Below are 16,442 nucleotides of genomic sequence, written 5' to 3'. Positions count from 1 at the left end.
AATCCATGCCATCACACAGTATGAAGAGGTTTTTTTTGAGGAAGATTAGCCCTGCGCTAACATCTGCGGCCAATCTTCCTCTTTTTGCTGAGGAAGACTGGCCCTGAGCTAACATCCATGCCCATCTTCCTCTACTTTATATGTGGGACGCCTGCCACAGCATGGCTTGCCAAGTGGTGCCATGTCCACACCCAGGGTCCGAACCAGTGAACCCCAGGCTGCTGTTGTGGAATGTGTGAACTTAACTGCTGCACCACCGGGCCATCCCCTGAAGAGGTATATTAATACTCCAGACCAGAAGGGAAATGACGGTCACCCAGAAATCAATCTCGAAGACACAGAAATTTACAAACTAAATGACAGAGAATTCAAATTAGCTTTCATAAAAAAACTCAACAAGTTATAAGAAAACTCAGAAAGACAGTTCAATGAAATTAGGAATAAAATTAATGAACAGAGGGAATTATTCACAAAAGAGATTGAAACCATAAAGAAAAACCAATCAGAAATGTTGGAGATGAAAAACACAATGAACGAGATAAAGAAAAATCTGAAGTCCTTAGGTAACAGAGCTGATAACATAGAGGAGAGAATGAGCCATTTAGAGGACAGAAATATAGAAATGATTCAGATGGAGGAGAGAGAACTAAGACTAAAAAGAAATGAGGGAATTCTCCAAGAAATATATGACTCAATTAGGAAATGCAACATAAGAACTATAGGTATTCCAGAGGGAGAAGAGAGAGAAACGGGAGCAGAGAGTTTTTTCAAAGAAATAATAGCTGAGAACTTCCCAAACCTGGGGAAGGAGCTGGAACTACAAGTAAAAGAAGCTAAAATAACTCCTAATTATATAAATGTAAAAAGACCTTCTCCAAGGCATATATTAGCAAAACTGGCAAAAGTCAATGACAAAGGAAAAACATTAAGGGCAGTAAGGCAAAAGAAAATAACATACAAAGGAAGCCCTATCAGGCTTTCAGATTTCTCAGCAGAAACCTTACAGGCTAGGAGAGAGTAGAATGATATATTCAAAATTTTGAAAGACAAAAACTTTCAGCCAAGAATACTCTATCCAGTGAAAATATCCTTCAGATATGATGGAGAAATAAACTTTCCCAGATAAACAAAAACTGAGGGAGTTCACTGCCACAAGATGCCCCCTAGAAGAAATGATCAAGAAGGCCCTCATACCTGGAAAAAAAAAGGGGGAGGGGGGTTTACAAAGCTTCCAGCAAGCAGATAAATAGATAAAATCAGAAAATTGCAGCTCTCAATCAGAACAGGTTAGCAAACACTTAATTACGACATTAAAGAGGGGAAGGAAAACATCAAAAAGAACTACAGTCACTTCATTTTAACACAAACTCACAACACAAAATGGAGTAAGTTGTGACAACAATAACTTAGATGGGGAAGAGGATTGGGATGGAACCTCCTTAGATTAAGAAAATAAGAGGCTATCAGAAAATGAACTATCTCATCTACGAGATCTTTTATACAAACCTCACAGTAACCACTAAACAAAAAATCAGAACAGAGACACAAATGATAAATAAAGAGAAAACTGAGAAAACCATCATAGAGAAACATCAAATTGAACTGGCAGTCCAAAATACATAGGACGAGAAACAAGGAAAATACAGAACAATCAGAAAACGAGCGATAAAATGGCAGCATTAGGCCCACATATATCAATAAACACTTGAAATGTAAATGGATTGAATTCTCTAATCAAAAGACACAGACTGGCTGGACAGATTAAAAAACAGGACCCAACAACATACTGCCTCCACAAAACAGATCTCAGTTCAAAAGACAAACACAGGCTCAGGGTGAAGGGATAGAAGACCATAGTCCAAACTAATGGCAAACAAAAGAAACCAGATGTTGCCATACTTACAGAAGACAAGGTAGACTTCAAGATAAAACAGGCAATGAGAGACAAAGAAGAGCAGTATATAACGATAAAAGAGACACTCCATCAAGAGGACATAACACTTATAAATATATATGCACCCAACATAGGAACAGAAAAGTACATACAGCAACTATTAAAGACCTAAAAGGAGACATTAACAGCAACACAGTAATAGCAGGGGATATTAACACCGTACTTACATCAGTGGATAGATCATCCAGACAGAAGGTCCACAAGAAACTAATGGAATTAAACAAAAAACTAGACCAGATGGACTTAATACACATCCCTCTCAAATACACCTGGAACATTCTCAAAGACAGACCATATGATGGGAAATAAGGCAAGCCTCACTAAATTTAAGAAGACTGAAATAATATCAGTATCTTTTCTGACCATAATGCTAAGAAACTAGAAATAAACTATAAGAAAAAAGCTGGGAAAGCAACAAATACGTGGAGATGAAACATGCTACTGAACAACCAATAGATACTGAAGAAATTAAAGGAGAAATAAAAAAGTATCAGGAGACAAATGAAAATGAAAATACACCATACCAACTCATATAGGATGCAGCAAAAGTGGTCCTAAGAGGGAAATTCATAGCAATACATGCCCACCTTAACAAACAAGAAAAATCTCAAATGAGAAATCTTAAACTACACCTAACAGAATTAGAAAAAGAAGACCAAACAAAGCCCAAAGTCAGCAGAAGGAGGGAAATAATAAAAATCAGAGCAGAAGTAAATGAAATTAAAATGAGAAAAACAGATGAAAGGATCAATGAAACTAAGAACTAGTTCTTTGAGAAGATAAACAAAATTGACAAACCTTAGCCAGACTCACTAAGAAAAAAGGAGAGAAGCCTCAAATAAATAAAATTAGAAATGAAAGAGGAGAAATTACAACAGATACCCCAGACATACAAAAGATTAAAAGAGAATACTATGAAAAACTATATGCCAAATTGGACAATCTAGAAGAAATGCATAAATTCCTAGACACACACAACACAGCAAAACTGAATCAAGAAGCAACAGACAATCTCAACAGACCAATCACAAGAAAAGAGATTGAAACAGTAATCAAAAACCTCCCAAAAAATAAAAGTCCAGGACCAGATGGCTTCTCAGGAGAATTCTACCAAACATTCAAGAAGATTTAATACCTATCCTTCTCAAACTAGTCAAAAAAATTGAAGACAGAACTCTTTCTAACAGATTTTATGAGGCCAACATCACCTTGATCTCAAAGTCAGACAACGACAACACAAAGAAGGAAAATTACGGGCCAATAGCGCTGATGAACATAGATGCAAAAAACCTCAACAAAATATTGGCAAACCAAAAACAGCAATACATCGAAAGAATCATACACCATGATCAAGTGGGATTTATACCAGGGACTAAGGGATGGTTCAACATCCACAAATCAATCAATGTGATACACCACATTAACAAAATGAGGAATAAAAAGCACACAATCATCTCAGTAGACACTAAGAAAGCATCTGACAAGATTCAACATCACTGATGATAAAAACTCTCAATACAATGGGTATAGAAGGAAATACCTCAGCAATAAAGGCCATATATGACAAACCCACAGCCAACATACTCACTGGGGAAAAACTGAAAGCCATCCATCTGAGAACAAGAACAAGAAAAGGGTGCCCATTCTTGCTACTCTTATTCAACAAAGTACTGGAGGACTTGGACAGAGCAACTAGGCAAGAAAAAGAAATAAAAGTGATCCAAATTGGCAAGGAAGATGTGAAACTCTCGCTGTTTGCAAATGACATGATTTTATATAGGAAAACTCTAAAGAATCTATCAGAAAACTATTAAAAATAATCAACAACTACAGTAAAGTGGCAGGTTGCAAAAGCAACTTACAAAAATCAGTTGCATTTCTATATGCGAATAAAAAACTAACAGAAAGAGAACTCAAGAATACAATCCCATTTACAATCGCAATAAAAAGAATAAAATATCTAAGAATAAATTTAACCAAGGAGGCAAAAGACCTATACAATGAAAACTACAAGACATTATTGAAAGAAATTGATGATGGCATAAAGATATGGAAAGATATTCCATGCTTATGGGTTGAAATAATGAACATAGTTAAAATGTCCATGCTACCTAAAGCAATCAAAAGATTCAATGTAATTCCAATCAGAATCACAATGACATTCTTCACAGAAATAGACCAAAGAATCCTAAAATTCATGTGGGGCAACAAAAGACCCAGAATAGCCAAAGCAATCCTGAGAAACAAGAACAAAGCTGGAGGTATCACAATCCCTGACTTCAAAATATACTACAAAGCTATAGTAATCAAAAGAGCATGGTACTGATACAAAAACACACACACAGATCAAAGGAACAGAATTGAAAGCCCAGAAATAAAACCACACACCAATGGACAGCTAATCTTCAACAAAGGAGCCAAGAATATACAACAGAGAAAGGAAAGCCTCTTCAATAAATGGTGTTGGGAAAACTGGACAGCCACATGCAAAAGAATGAAAGTAGACCATTATCTTTTGCCACGCACAAAAATTAACTCAAAATGGATTACAGACTTGAAGGTAAGATGTGAAACCACAAAACTCCTAGAAGAAAACATAGGTAGTACACTCTTAGATAACAGTCTTAGAAGGATCTTTTCAAATAGCATGTCTATTCAGGCAAGGGAAACAAAAGAAAATATAAACAAATGGGACTACATCAGACCAAACAGCTTCTGCAAGGCAAAGGAAACCATGAACAAAATGAAAAGACAACCCACTAACTGGGAGAAAATATTTGCAAATCATATATCCAACAAGGGATTATCTCCAAAATATATAAAGAACACACACAATTCAACAACAAAAAAAACCCAAACAACCCAATCAAAAAAATGGGCAGAGGATATGAACAGACATTTTTCCAAAGAAAATATACAGATGGCCAACAGGCACATGAAAAAATGTTCAACATCACTAATCATCAAGGAAATGCAAATCAAAACTACAATGAGATATCACCTTACACCTGTTAGAATGGCTATAATCACTAAGTCTAAAAATAACAAATGTTGGAAAGTATGTGGAGAAAAAGAGACCTCTCATACACTGTTGGTGGGAATGCAAACTGGTGCAGCCACTACAGAAAAGAGTATGGAAATTTCTAAAAAAATTAAAAATAGAAATACCATATGACTCAGCTATCCCACTACTGGGTATTTATCCAAAGAACTTGAAATCAACAATTCAAGGAGACTTATATACCCCTATGTGCATTGTAGCATTATTCACAATAGCCAAGATGGGGAAGCAACTCAAGTGCCCATCAATTGATGAATGGATAAAGAAGATGTAGTATATATGTACAATGGAATACTACTCAGCCATATAACAACACAAAATCATCCCATTTACAACAACATGGATGGCCCTTGAGGGTATTATGTTAAGTGAAATAAGCCAGACAAAGAAAGACAAACACCGTATGATCTCACTCATATGTGGAAGAGAAACACATGGACAAAGAGAACAGATTAGTGGTTACCAGAGAGGAAAAGGGTTGGGGGAAGGCATAAGAAGTAAAGGGGTACATATATATGGTGACTGAGAAATAATAATGTACAACTGAAATTTCACAATGTTATAAACTATTATGAGCTCGATAAAAAAAAGAAACCAACTAGTACATCTCTACCATGGACTACTACTCAATAATAAAAGGAATTAATTATTGATACATCCAACAACTTACATGAATCTCAAGAGCATTATGCTGAGTTAAAAAGTCTACTCAAAAGGTCACAGACATATGATATGTATGGAATCACACACATGAATACATTTATATACTATTTTTGAAATGACAAAATTACAGAGATGGAGAACAAATTAATGGTTGCCAGGCATAGTGGAGGTTGAAGGGAGTGTGTGACTATAATGTGGTGGCGTGAATGAGGTCTTGGCAGTGACGAAATAGTTCTGTATTTTGCATGAGGTGGTGGTTACACAAATCTACACGTGATAAAATGACATAGAAGTATATATGCATATTGTATCAATATCATTTTTCAGTGTTTGATACTGTACTACAGTTATGTAAGATGTGACCACTGGGGGAAACTGGCCAAGGGCACAGTGGACCTCTCTGTACTACGTTTGCAACTTCCCAAGTACCTGTAATTATTTCAACATAAAAAATTTTTTTAAAAAATATGTGGAGGGGGGCTGGCCCAGTGGCACAGTGGTTAAGTACGCACATTCTGCTTCTTGGCGGCCTGGGGTTCGCTGGTTTGGATCCCGGGTGCAGACATGGCACCGCTTGGCAAAAGCCATGCTGTGGTAGGCGTCCCATGTATAAAATAGAGGAAGATGGGCATGGATGTTAGCTCAGGGCCAGTCTTCCTCAGCAAAAAGAGGGAGATTAGCAGTAGTTAGCTCAGGGCTAATCTTCTTCAAAAAAAAAAAAGAAAAAAGATGTGGCGGGGATAATGGAATGCAGACAAAGACAAATTAACTATATTAAAATCAATCAGATAACCACAGTGAAGGAGACCAGTAGGAGTGGATATGAGTAACTCTGAAAATAGTGTTTGACTAGATATTGTAAGACTAAAGACAAAAAGAACTGTACCCAACTCTGTACTGTAGTAAGTAAATTTGTTGTTCACAGGGGCGCAGGTTAGCAATTCTGGAACTATTTTATTTGTATGCTAGAGTTGGAAGAATAAGTAAACATATGGTAGATAATGAGAGGCAGCTTTCTTTTTGTTGGAGACAGCAGCTACAAATAAGGAAGGGGAAAAGGCTAAAATGACCCCTGTGGTGCCAGACTGGAGTTAGCAGTACCAATGTAGACTCATGGTTTTTTATTAATAAATATATGCAGATAGACACAAAAATAAACATAGATGTGTGTGTATGCATTGGTATATTTACTTTCTAGTTCTTTCCACCTAGAGGGAGTAGAGCAATAAAACCCCAGTAACAATGAACCTATTATCATTCAGATCTTAGTTTCTAAATACCATTCTCCAATAAAAGGGACCAAGCCTCCTTAGAGAAATGGTTGATTCCAAGGCAAGAAAAGTATAAGTTAGCTAAGCCTGGAACATCCTGCAGTGCCAGAAAGCAAGTAAACGCTAAAAAAAAAAGTGGCACAAGATGTCAGAAGGGCACAGAAGACAATCTGAATAGTTTCCAAAAGCCAAAATTGGAACTGGAACAACAAAATAACAAAAATAACAAAAAAAAAATATGCCAATGACTCCACAGTGATATAAATAAATAGTAACTAAATAAATATATGAGGAGAAGGGTCAACTCTTTCTTATAGAAAAATTCCAATTAATAAATGAAGAAGGAATAAGGCAAATAGAAAATTACCATTAGAACCAGAAAGTAACAATTGCCGAAGGCAAGATTCACCAATGAAGGCTAACATTAGTGGGCAAACATTAACACAGAAACAGGATATTTGCATAGTCTCAAAATATTTAGTATTTACAAAGTGCAAAATAATTCTAAAGTGTAAAACTTTACAGAGGAGAATCCTGGTAGATACCACCTTAATCAAGTGATCAAGGTTAATTATCAAGAATAATACATATCAACATCATGTACCCCCAATAAACACATGAAAAGGGCATTAAGGTCCCAATAAGTTGGCTTTGAGTTAATCAGAAGGGAGATTCTCCTGCGTGGACCTGACCTAATCAAGTGGGACATAAACATGACAAGAAGTAGCTAAAGTCACTTCCCTGTGGACTTTAGGGAAGCAAACTGCCAAGTTGTGGAGAGGGTCACAGGGCAGGCAATGTCAGCAACCCCTGGGATATGGGGGTCTCAGTCTTACAACTACAGGAACATAAATTCTGCCAACAACTTAAATGAGCTTAGAAGAGGGCCCCAAGATCCAGATGAGAATACATTTCAGACAACACCTTGATTTCAGCCTGTGAGCCCAAGCAGATAAGACAGCTATACCACACCTGGATTTCTGATCTACAGAAAGTGTGAGGTAATAAATGGCTCTTGTTTTAAGTCCCAAAATTTGTGACAATTTGTTACACAGCAACAGAAAACTAATAGAACAAATGAACCATCGTCTTTACAAGTGTCTAGGTCATGAAGGATGGAAAAAGTGAGGAACTCTCACAGACTGGGGGAGACTAAGATTGGAGGAGACTAAGGAGACATGGACAACTAAATGCAAGTAATTCAAGTGTATAAAGACCCATGAGTCAATAAAGATACTTTTTTAAAAAGTCAAAAACTAAGGAAAACAACATAGGCAAACACCAATGGAAGTGACTAGGGCACCAATTCTTTACTCTGAAAATTAACTATTTATCTCCCTTTCCAGTAAGTGATCATGGAACAGGTAAAAGACGTTAGTGGAAAAACTGATGAAATCTGAATAAATCCTGTAGTTTAATTAACAATATTGTATCAAGCTAATTTCTTTGTTTTGACCATTGTTCTACGATTATGTAAGATGCTAATATAAAAAGAAGTCAGACGAAGGGTATACAGATTCTCTATAATATTTTTGCAACTCTTCTATATATCTAAGTTTATCTCAAAAAAAGTTAAAAATATGCATATTTCCAAGTTCTGTACACTGAAAAGACCTGGAATCAATGATAACCCAAGAATAAAAAGCACATCTAGGATCCAAATTGTCTCAAATATTATTTCCACTAAATGATAATAGAGTTCCTTGGTACAATGGCTGATTCATGTGTGAAGCAAGAAATTTACAAGATGAGCCTTGTATTAGTCAGGGTTTTCCAGAGAAACAGAACCAGTAGGATAAGGAATTGGCTTAAGCGATCAAGAAGGCAGGCAAGTCCCAAGATCTGAAGGAGACCCAGCAGAGCCAACGGTTTAGTTCCAGTCGAAGTCTGAAGGCCTGAGAACCAGGAGAACTGATGGTGTAGCTCCTTTCAGGGAAGGTTGGCAGGCTTGAGACTCCGGAAGAGGTGATGTTTCAGTTGGAAAGGCAGTCAGGAAGGAGCAGTTTCCTCTTACTCAGCCTTTTTGTTCTATTCAGGCCTTCAACTAATTGGGTGTGGGCCACTCACATTAGGGAGGGCAATCCGACTTAGTCTACCAATTTCAATGCTAATCTCATCCCAAAACACCCAGGATAATGTTTGACCAAATATCCAGCACCTCATGGCCCAGTCAAGTTGACAAATAAAATTAACCATCACTAGCCTGGAACATTTTTTTCAGAAAGCAAGCAAGGAAGCTACCACAGATTAAGAGAGACTTGTCAAATGGTCACAGAAGCAATAAAAGTGCATCCGCTGACCAAAGACGGAACAAGCTGAGCATCAAGAAGAATAATAAATGCAATTAATTCAAGTGTATAAAGACCCATGAGTCAATAAAGATACTTTTTTAAAAAGTCAAAAACTAAGGAAAACAACATAGGCAAACACCAATGGAAGTGACTAGGGCACCAATTCTTTACTCTGAAAATTAACTATTTATCTCCCTTTCCAGTAAGAACTGTATTACAAGGTACCAAATAACCCTAGTTGATGAGGGAAAGTTCTTTTCAGAGGAATTTCAGCTAATTAAATGTGAAAGGAATAATAAAATTAGAAAATCAGTGTTTTGCAACTCCTAATGAAAGAAACAATTCATTGGTGAAACCACAGATGAACGTTTGATGGGGATCTTTCTAATGGAGGAGCCAGGCTGTCTCACTAAGCCTGCTGATGAAAATTAGCACCACTACAAGTGGAACAGCCAGACATCATGTGCCTGCCGATGCGATACAATATGAAGAACAGCATCATCTACGCCAGAAAAGCTGCATCTAAACCTAATCATGCCTGTAGGGTTAACTTCCACTTAGAGGAACTGTATAAAAGGGGAACAAATTAAAAGAATGAATGAGAAAGTAAACAGATAAATTCAGAACATGGGATATCCTATAAAACAACTGGCCTAGTTTCCTTAACAAGTTAAAAACAAGAAGTTAAAACAAATAAAGAATGAGGGAGGGGCTGTTTTAGATTAAGAGGGACCTAACAGACTTAACAACCAAATACACCATATAAACCTCATTTGGATCCTGATTAAAACAAACCAATTGTAAAAGAAGATTTTTGACACAATCACAGAAATTTAATTATGGAATGATATTAAATGATACCTAGAATTTATTGATAATTCTATTATGTGAGACAGTGGCATTACGCTACTACTATGTAAGAAAATAGCCATATTTTGTAGGATGCATACTGAAGTATGCAGGAGAGAGTTGATATGCTAGCCGAGATTCTCTTTAAAATTAAAGAAAATATAAGAATAAAACCCATAGGGAAAAAGTTCTAATTCCTAGGATCTTCTTGCTCAGGCTTAAAAAATCATGTCTAAACTTCTGGAATTTGGAACTCAGAGGGATGGATACAACTTTTAAAACTTGCTTTGACATTCCCCACAACATCCTACAAAATGTTGAACACAGAGGAGGCACTCAAAAAATACTGAAATATCAGAACACCTTTTTCACATTTATGAGAACTCATTTCCTGTCGGTTCCCCTTTTTCTACCACCCTCATCCCTTAAAATATTTAGTAATTTCCATTGAAAAATTATCTACATATTTTAGGAGTTATATACACATATAGTGTGCCAGAATTCTTCAGAGCAGTATTTCAAAAATCAAAAACATTAATAAATTCATGCCTAATAACATGTGTTCATTTTCTACCACTTAATAATACACATGTTTAATCTCAGTAAATTCAAAAAAGATATACTTAAATTTTTGTCGTTAGAATTTTATGGACAGCAACAGAATTGTACCTACATGAACAAAATGTGGAAGTTAGTAACTATGGATTTCATACTTGTAAAAAAAAAAAAAAAAAAAAAAAACCTGAGTGCTTACTCTGTTCCAGGCACTATTCCAAGGGCTTTGCATGCATGAACTCATTAATTATTAAAACAATCCTATGAAGTGGGTACTACTATTATTCCCATTTTATAGATGAGGCACAAAAAATAAAAGCAACTTAACCAAGGTTCCACGGCTAACGTATAGCAGTCCTAGGATTCAAAAACATACAGTCTAGCTCCAAAAACCCAGCTCTTGACCACTACACTGGACTGACCGACGTTGAGGCATCCTTTGCCTGATGCTGTCGTCTGTCTACTCAATTCTAGTATTAGCAGTTGGTCTTCATTGTCTCCAAGGAGACAATGAAGAAAGAAATGATGTAAGAATGAACAGTAAAACTTACTTTTTGAATGGCCTCTTCCATATCCAACTCAAATTGTTCATTCTGTAGTAATCTGAGGAATCTCTGGCGCTCGACACGGTCAGCAATTTGATTCTGCACCATTCGGTCCCTGATTTGATTCTCTATCTTTTTTAGTGCCTCAACATGTAATTTTTTGCAGTAGTTTATATCTACTAATTTCTGATGCCCTTCACTGCAGCTCAAAGTTCTCCTTTTGGAAGCCTATAATGCAAAAAAAAAGAGGCATACTTCGGTATTCCAAAATCTAATTTTTAAAAATATATCGATGTAAGCCCCAGTAACAAATGATACAAAAAGAGTTAACAGTGATAAACGAAGGGCCTTTGGCTTCCTTCGTAAATTCAGAGAAATATACCATAATAAAAGAGTAAACGTGGTAGATTAATATATTGATCTATCAGTGAAGTAGCTACTATTACTATTCCCCATCCTACAGATGGGGTATGAAAAGTAAAAGCAACTTTACCCAAGGTTCCACAGCTAATCAACAGCAGCACTCGGATGCAAAGACAGGCGCTCGAGCCCCGTAGACGCAGCTCTTGACCACTCCGCAGGGAATTCCTCTCCGCATTCCTCCCCCAACCCCTTCCCCATAAGCGCTGTTCAGAAGCGGGTCAGGTTTTCCTCCTATATAACCCGCTGCTACTTATTCATAAATTCACTCTCTCCTGGACTTTTATTTCCCCTAATTTGTCCAACGGTTCTTAATCTTTCCGCAAATTTCCAGAAATACGGGAAACAAGATTTTTACCGGGCAGATGTAATACAGTGTAGGGAAAATGCAAAAAACCTGGAAGCCAGCGCAAGCGTTGCTTAAACAACAGCACCTGCAGCCCCGGAAAGCAAATACGAGTTTCCCACTTAAGTCTCAGGTTAGGTACTTGAAACCGTTTTCTAGAAGGAGGCTGGCTCTAAACTACACTTATATCAATAGATAAACACGTAGTTTCCAGACCCCCGACCGGCTCACCATCTTGGCAGAAGAACAGCCTCGCTCCGGCTCCCGCGGCCACCACCTCCCGCCGCAACTGCAGCGGCGGGCTGAGCTCCCTAGTGTTTGCGCGGTTTCCGGGCAACGGCCGCCGCGGCGCCTCCTGCCGTGCAGGGCCCACCCGCACAGGGCGCGGCCGCCCATTGGACGCAGCAAGACCCAATCGGCATTGAGCTTCTTGAGACGCTGGCAGGGCGGCTACTCCTATAGGCCTACAGCTGACTGGCGGGAAGTTCAGATCTTGTGTCCTGACGCCAGCGCTTTGCGGTCCGTCAGGGAGCTCCAGATTTCCCTCAAGCGGCTAATTCTGTGGTTTCATGGGGTTGGGAGCCAAGCTGAGGTCTGTAGAAACTGTTTACAGAGAAATACGCCAACTCCTGTCTAGAACATGGGGCCAAAGGCACTTTCCACTCACAGAACATCGTGCGCCCTCAACGCCTGTTCTGTCAGGGTTGATGACGGCTTTCATCCTCAGCAGTGGGAGGCACGGTCACCGTCCCCATCGCTGGGGGACTGGGAGGCTCTGTGGGTAGCGCGGGCTTCCAGAAACCTTTGCCTCACCTCCCACAGAAGCTGTTGGTAAACTTTGGGAATAAAATGTGTGGGCCACGTGGATCTTATTCTGCTATGTAATACGTGGCCCAGGTACAAATGAGAGAGCACTTAGATGATGGCAGGATGTGGTCTGCTTTAGTTTATCAGCACATTAGACACTAAAGTCCATTTATGAGGAAGAATTTAAGAACAGGAATGGGTCAGAGAAATTAGTCAAATATGTTGATTTTAAAGATCACATATTTTGGGGCCGGCTCCGTGGCCGAATGGTTAAGTTCGAGTGCTCCGCTGCGGCGGCCCCGGGTTCGGATCCTGGGTGCGGACATGGCACTGCTCGTCAGGCCACGTTGATAAAGCAGAGAAAAAAAAAAAAAAAAAAGATTGGCAACAGTTGTTAGCCCAGGTGCCAATCCTTAAAAAAAAAATTTTTTTAAAAAGGAAGATTGGCAACAGTTGTTAGCCCAGGTGCCAATCTTTAAAATATATATATATATATATTTAGAAAAAATCTCATCAAAAATTTTAAAAAATTTAAGGTAGTGTGAGGACTTGGCTTAGTTTGTGTTATCTAATTTGAAGTCCATCTTGTGTAGCAATATTTCTGCTTAAAGATTAATAAAGAATAGAACTTCCAGTTTCAGCTCCAAAATATAAAAAGCTTGGAAGTTATCACTTTCATCCTTACTACCAGAAAAAGCTGAACAAACTGAAAATTAATGACTTTTCTTGGACTTGTCCTAGAACCGAGGTCACAGGGCAACTCACCACCCTGAAATCTGGAGATCGAGGTAAATCCAGGGAGCCATGGCCAAGACCTACTTACCTGGGGCAGAAGCCACTGAAGCCATAAACTAGGAACACTTACATGGTAATTTTGATGAATTGCTGGAGACTGAGCGTGGAATAGCATGAGTGAAACTACTGGAGGCTGCAGATTTAGAGCATCCCTGACACTTCTGTGGGTTTTTCCTCCAGGAAGCCCAGCAGGTTCTCACAAAGAAGAACCAAGAAAGATCTCCTGTGGCTCTGGCAGAGGGATGAGAAGAATAATCATTGTGCAATATGCCCAGAACCTTCTCAATAATAAAGGCCTACTTTCCAAAGGAAAAGATTTTACCAGATCCTTATCCCACCAGGGGCAAGGACATTCCTCTGACTACAGTCTCGTCCACCCTTCCTGTCTCTCCTAAGCGCAGAAAGGGGAGCTAAGAAACACTTGTATAGGTCACAGCCCAGGGACACAGCCCTACTAAAAGAGATTTAATCATAAAATTGTAGAACGCTTTCCCTTTCCAACACTTTACCACCATGTCAACAGCACTCTGGTATAATAACAGATGATTACAGATGGAAGTGCTGCAAAACACTCTGTCTAACAAGGAACTTTTAGGGAAATCCAAAGACAACAGGAGATCAAAAAAACGCTAGAGGAATTTGAAGCTCCGGAACCTACAGCTACAGCAAACATTAAATACAACCCAAGTCCCGGCCACATAATAAAAAACCTCACACTAAAGCTCTATTTACCTCAGTTCCTGTTACCCAATATATCACATCTAGTTTTCAACAAAAAACTACAAGGCTAAAGGCAAGTTGATAAAAGGCAAGTAAAAACAGCATCAGAATTGGACTCAGCTATGACACAGATTTGGGGATTATTAAACAGGAATTGAAGATAACTATGATTAATATACTAAGGGATCTGATGGAAAATGTGGACAACATACAGGAACAGATGGGTTACGTGAGCAGAGAAATGGAGACTCTAAGAAAGAATCCAAAGGAAATTCTAGAAATCAAAGACACTAACAAATGAAGAATGCCTTTGATAGGCTCATCAGTAGACTGGACACCACTGAGGAGAGAACCAGTGAGCCTGAAGATGTGTCAATAGAAACTTCCCAAACTGAAATGCAAAGAGGTTAACAGCAAATAGATAACCCTACCGGGATTTTCAGACCTCACCTTAGACTCAAATTGTTCTCCTACATTAGAAGAGGACTTGTGGGTGGTGGGGGGTGGCAGGTGGTATTGTCAATGTTTTCAGTTTTTGGGGGGTCTTATTATAAACCCAATTACCACAAAAGTAAAACTGACTACAGGGTGTGTACACTGCAAGAATATTTTGAAAGCAGGATGCAACCGTTATGTTCATTTAATCCCATTAGTCTAGCAACTTCCACAAGAACTTTTTACAAAAAAACATGGCTTATGTATAGCTTCTCATAAAGTAGCCTCTAATTAAACCTTGTTGGCTGGGCCGTCACCAGAAATTTTTGTTTTGAACACGGATGCATCCCAAGCATTTAGAATAGTGCCTGGCATACAATAGGTGATAAAGATTTGTGAAATGAACAAATGATTGAAACTATATTACTGTTATGAACATAGGAGAAAGCTCTACTCAGAAATAACTTGGAAGAAATATGGTTCTTCATCAGAGTTTTATCTATTTATATTTTCAAAAAGCCAACTTATGGCTTTGTTAATTTTTTTCTTTTGTTTCTCTATTTCCAAGTCCATTTTTTCCTTCTCTTACCATCATTATTTCCTTCTCTGCTTGCTGTGGGTTTAATTTGCTCTTCTTTTTATAGTTTCATAAGGTGGAAGCTTAAATCTTTATTGAAGACCATTCTTTTCAAATATAAATGTATACAATGTATAAATATATACAAATTTTCCTCTATGCTCTTGCTTTAGCTGCCCCTCAGATTTTAATATGTTGTGCTTTTTCATTCACTCAATTAAAAATATTTAAAGACTTCTTTGATCCATGAATTATTTAGAAATGTTTTGTTAGCTTTCCAAATATTTCAGATTGTCCAGTTTTCTTTTTGTTATTGATTTCTAGTTTAATTCCGTTATAATCAGAGAATATACTCTGTATGACTTCAAATCTTTTAAATTCCTTGAGGTTTGTTTTATTCTACAGAATATAGTCTGTCCTGGTGAATGTTTCATGTGCACTTGAAAAGAATATGTATTCCAGTGTTTGGAGTGAGGTGTTCTATAAACATCAATAAGGTCAAGCTGGTTGAGAAGGCTGTTCGGGTATTCTATATCCTTACAGTATCTCTATCTACTTGCTTTATCAATTGCTGAAAGGAGTGTTGAGGTCATCAAGTATAATTGTGGATTTGCTTATTTCTCTTTTCAGTTCTTATTTTGCTGCATGTGTTTAAAGTTCTTTTGTTAGGTGTATACACCTTTAGGCTTATTATGTCCTGACAATACATTAACATTTTGAAATGACCTTCTTTTTCCCTGGTAATATTCTTTGTTCTGAAGTCTATTTGATACTAATGTAGCCACTCTAGCTTTCTTTTAACTAATGTTTACATGATATATCTTTCTCCATGCTTTTAATTTATCTGTGTCTTTATATTTAAAATGGCTTTCCTGTAGATAGCATAGAGTTGGGTGTTGCTTTTTAATTCAATCTGGCAATCTCCACCTTTAATTGGTGTGTTTATGCCATTTACATTTACGTATCATTACTGATATGTGTGGATTAAAATCAACAATTTTGCTAATTTTTAAATATTTATTGCATCTGTTCTTTACTCCTTTTCTTTTTCTGTCTTCTTTTTGATTATTTTTTATTCCATTTTATTTTCACTATCAGCTTATAATTTATGTCGTTTTTAGTGATTGTCCTAAGATTTATAATATATATATTT

At 37.6% G+C, this 16,442-nt stretch overlaps 1 protein-coding gene and 1 long non-coding RNA gene across 4 annotated transcripts in view; one reads left to right on the top strand and one right to left on the bottom strand.

Moving 5' to 3' along the window:
• The window catches only part of MNS1 (meiosis specific nuclear structural 1), a 58,001-nt gene extending 45,649 nt beyond the window's left edge, over nucleotides 1-12,352 (bottom strand). For all 3 annotated transcript variants that reach the window (XM_070579388.1, XM_008516276.2, XM_070579381.1), the window contains exons 1-2: nucleotides 12,187-12,352; nucleotides 11,196-11,417 (exon numbers count right to left, since the gene is read on the bottom strand). In XM_070579388.1, coding sequence (XP_070435489.1) covers nucleotides 11,196-11,417; nucleotides 12,187-12,351 — 387 coding nt within the window. In that variant the 5' untranslated portion in view covers nucleotide 12,352. The remainder of the gene's footprint in view (nucleotides 1-11,195; nucleotides 11,418-12,186) is intronic.
• Nucleotides 12,353-12,375: 23 nt separating this feature from the next.
• LOC139076571 (uncharacterized) lies at nucleotides 12,376-16,015 on the top strand. The gene is made up of 3 exons (XR_011528312.1): nucleotides 12,376-12,547; nucleotides 13,504-13,630; nucleotides 13,738-16,015. It is a non-coding gene; the product is annotated as an uncharacterized lncRNA (long non-coding RNA).
• Nucleotides 16,016-16,442: the final 427 nt, after the last annotated feature.

The sequence above is a fragment of the Equus przewalskii genome, chromosome 1 (genome assembly GCF_037783145.1).
Source record: "Equus przewalskii isolate Varuska chromosome 1, EquPr2, whole genome shotgun sequence".
Taxonomy (NCBI): domain Eukaryota; kingdom Metazoa; phylum Chordata; class Mammalia; order Perissodactyla; family Equidae; genus Equus; species Equus przewalskii.
This window is presented reverse-complemented; position numbering and strand designations above follow the sequence as displayed.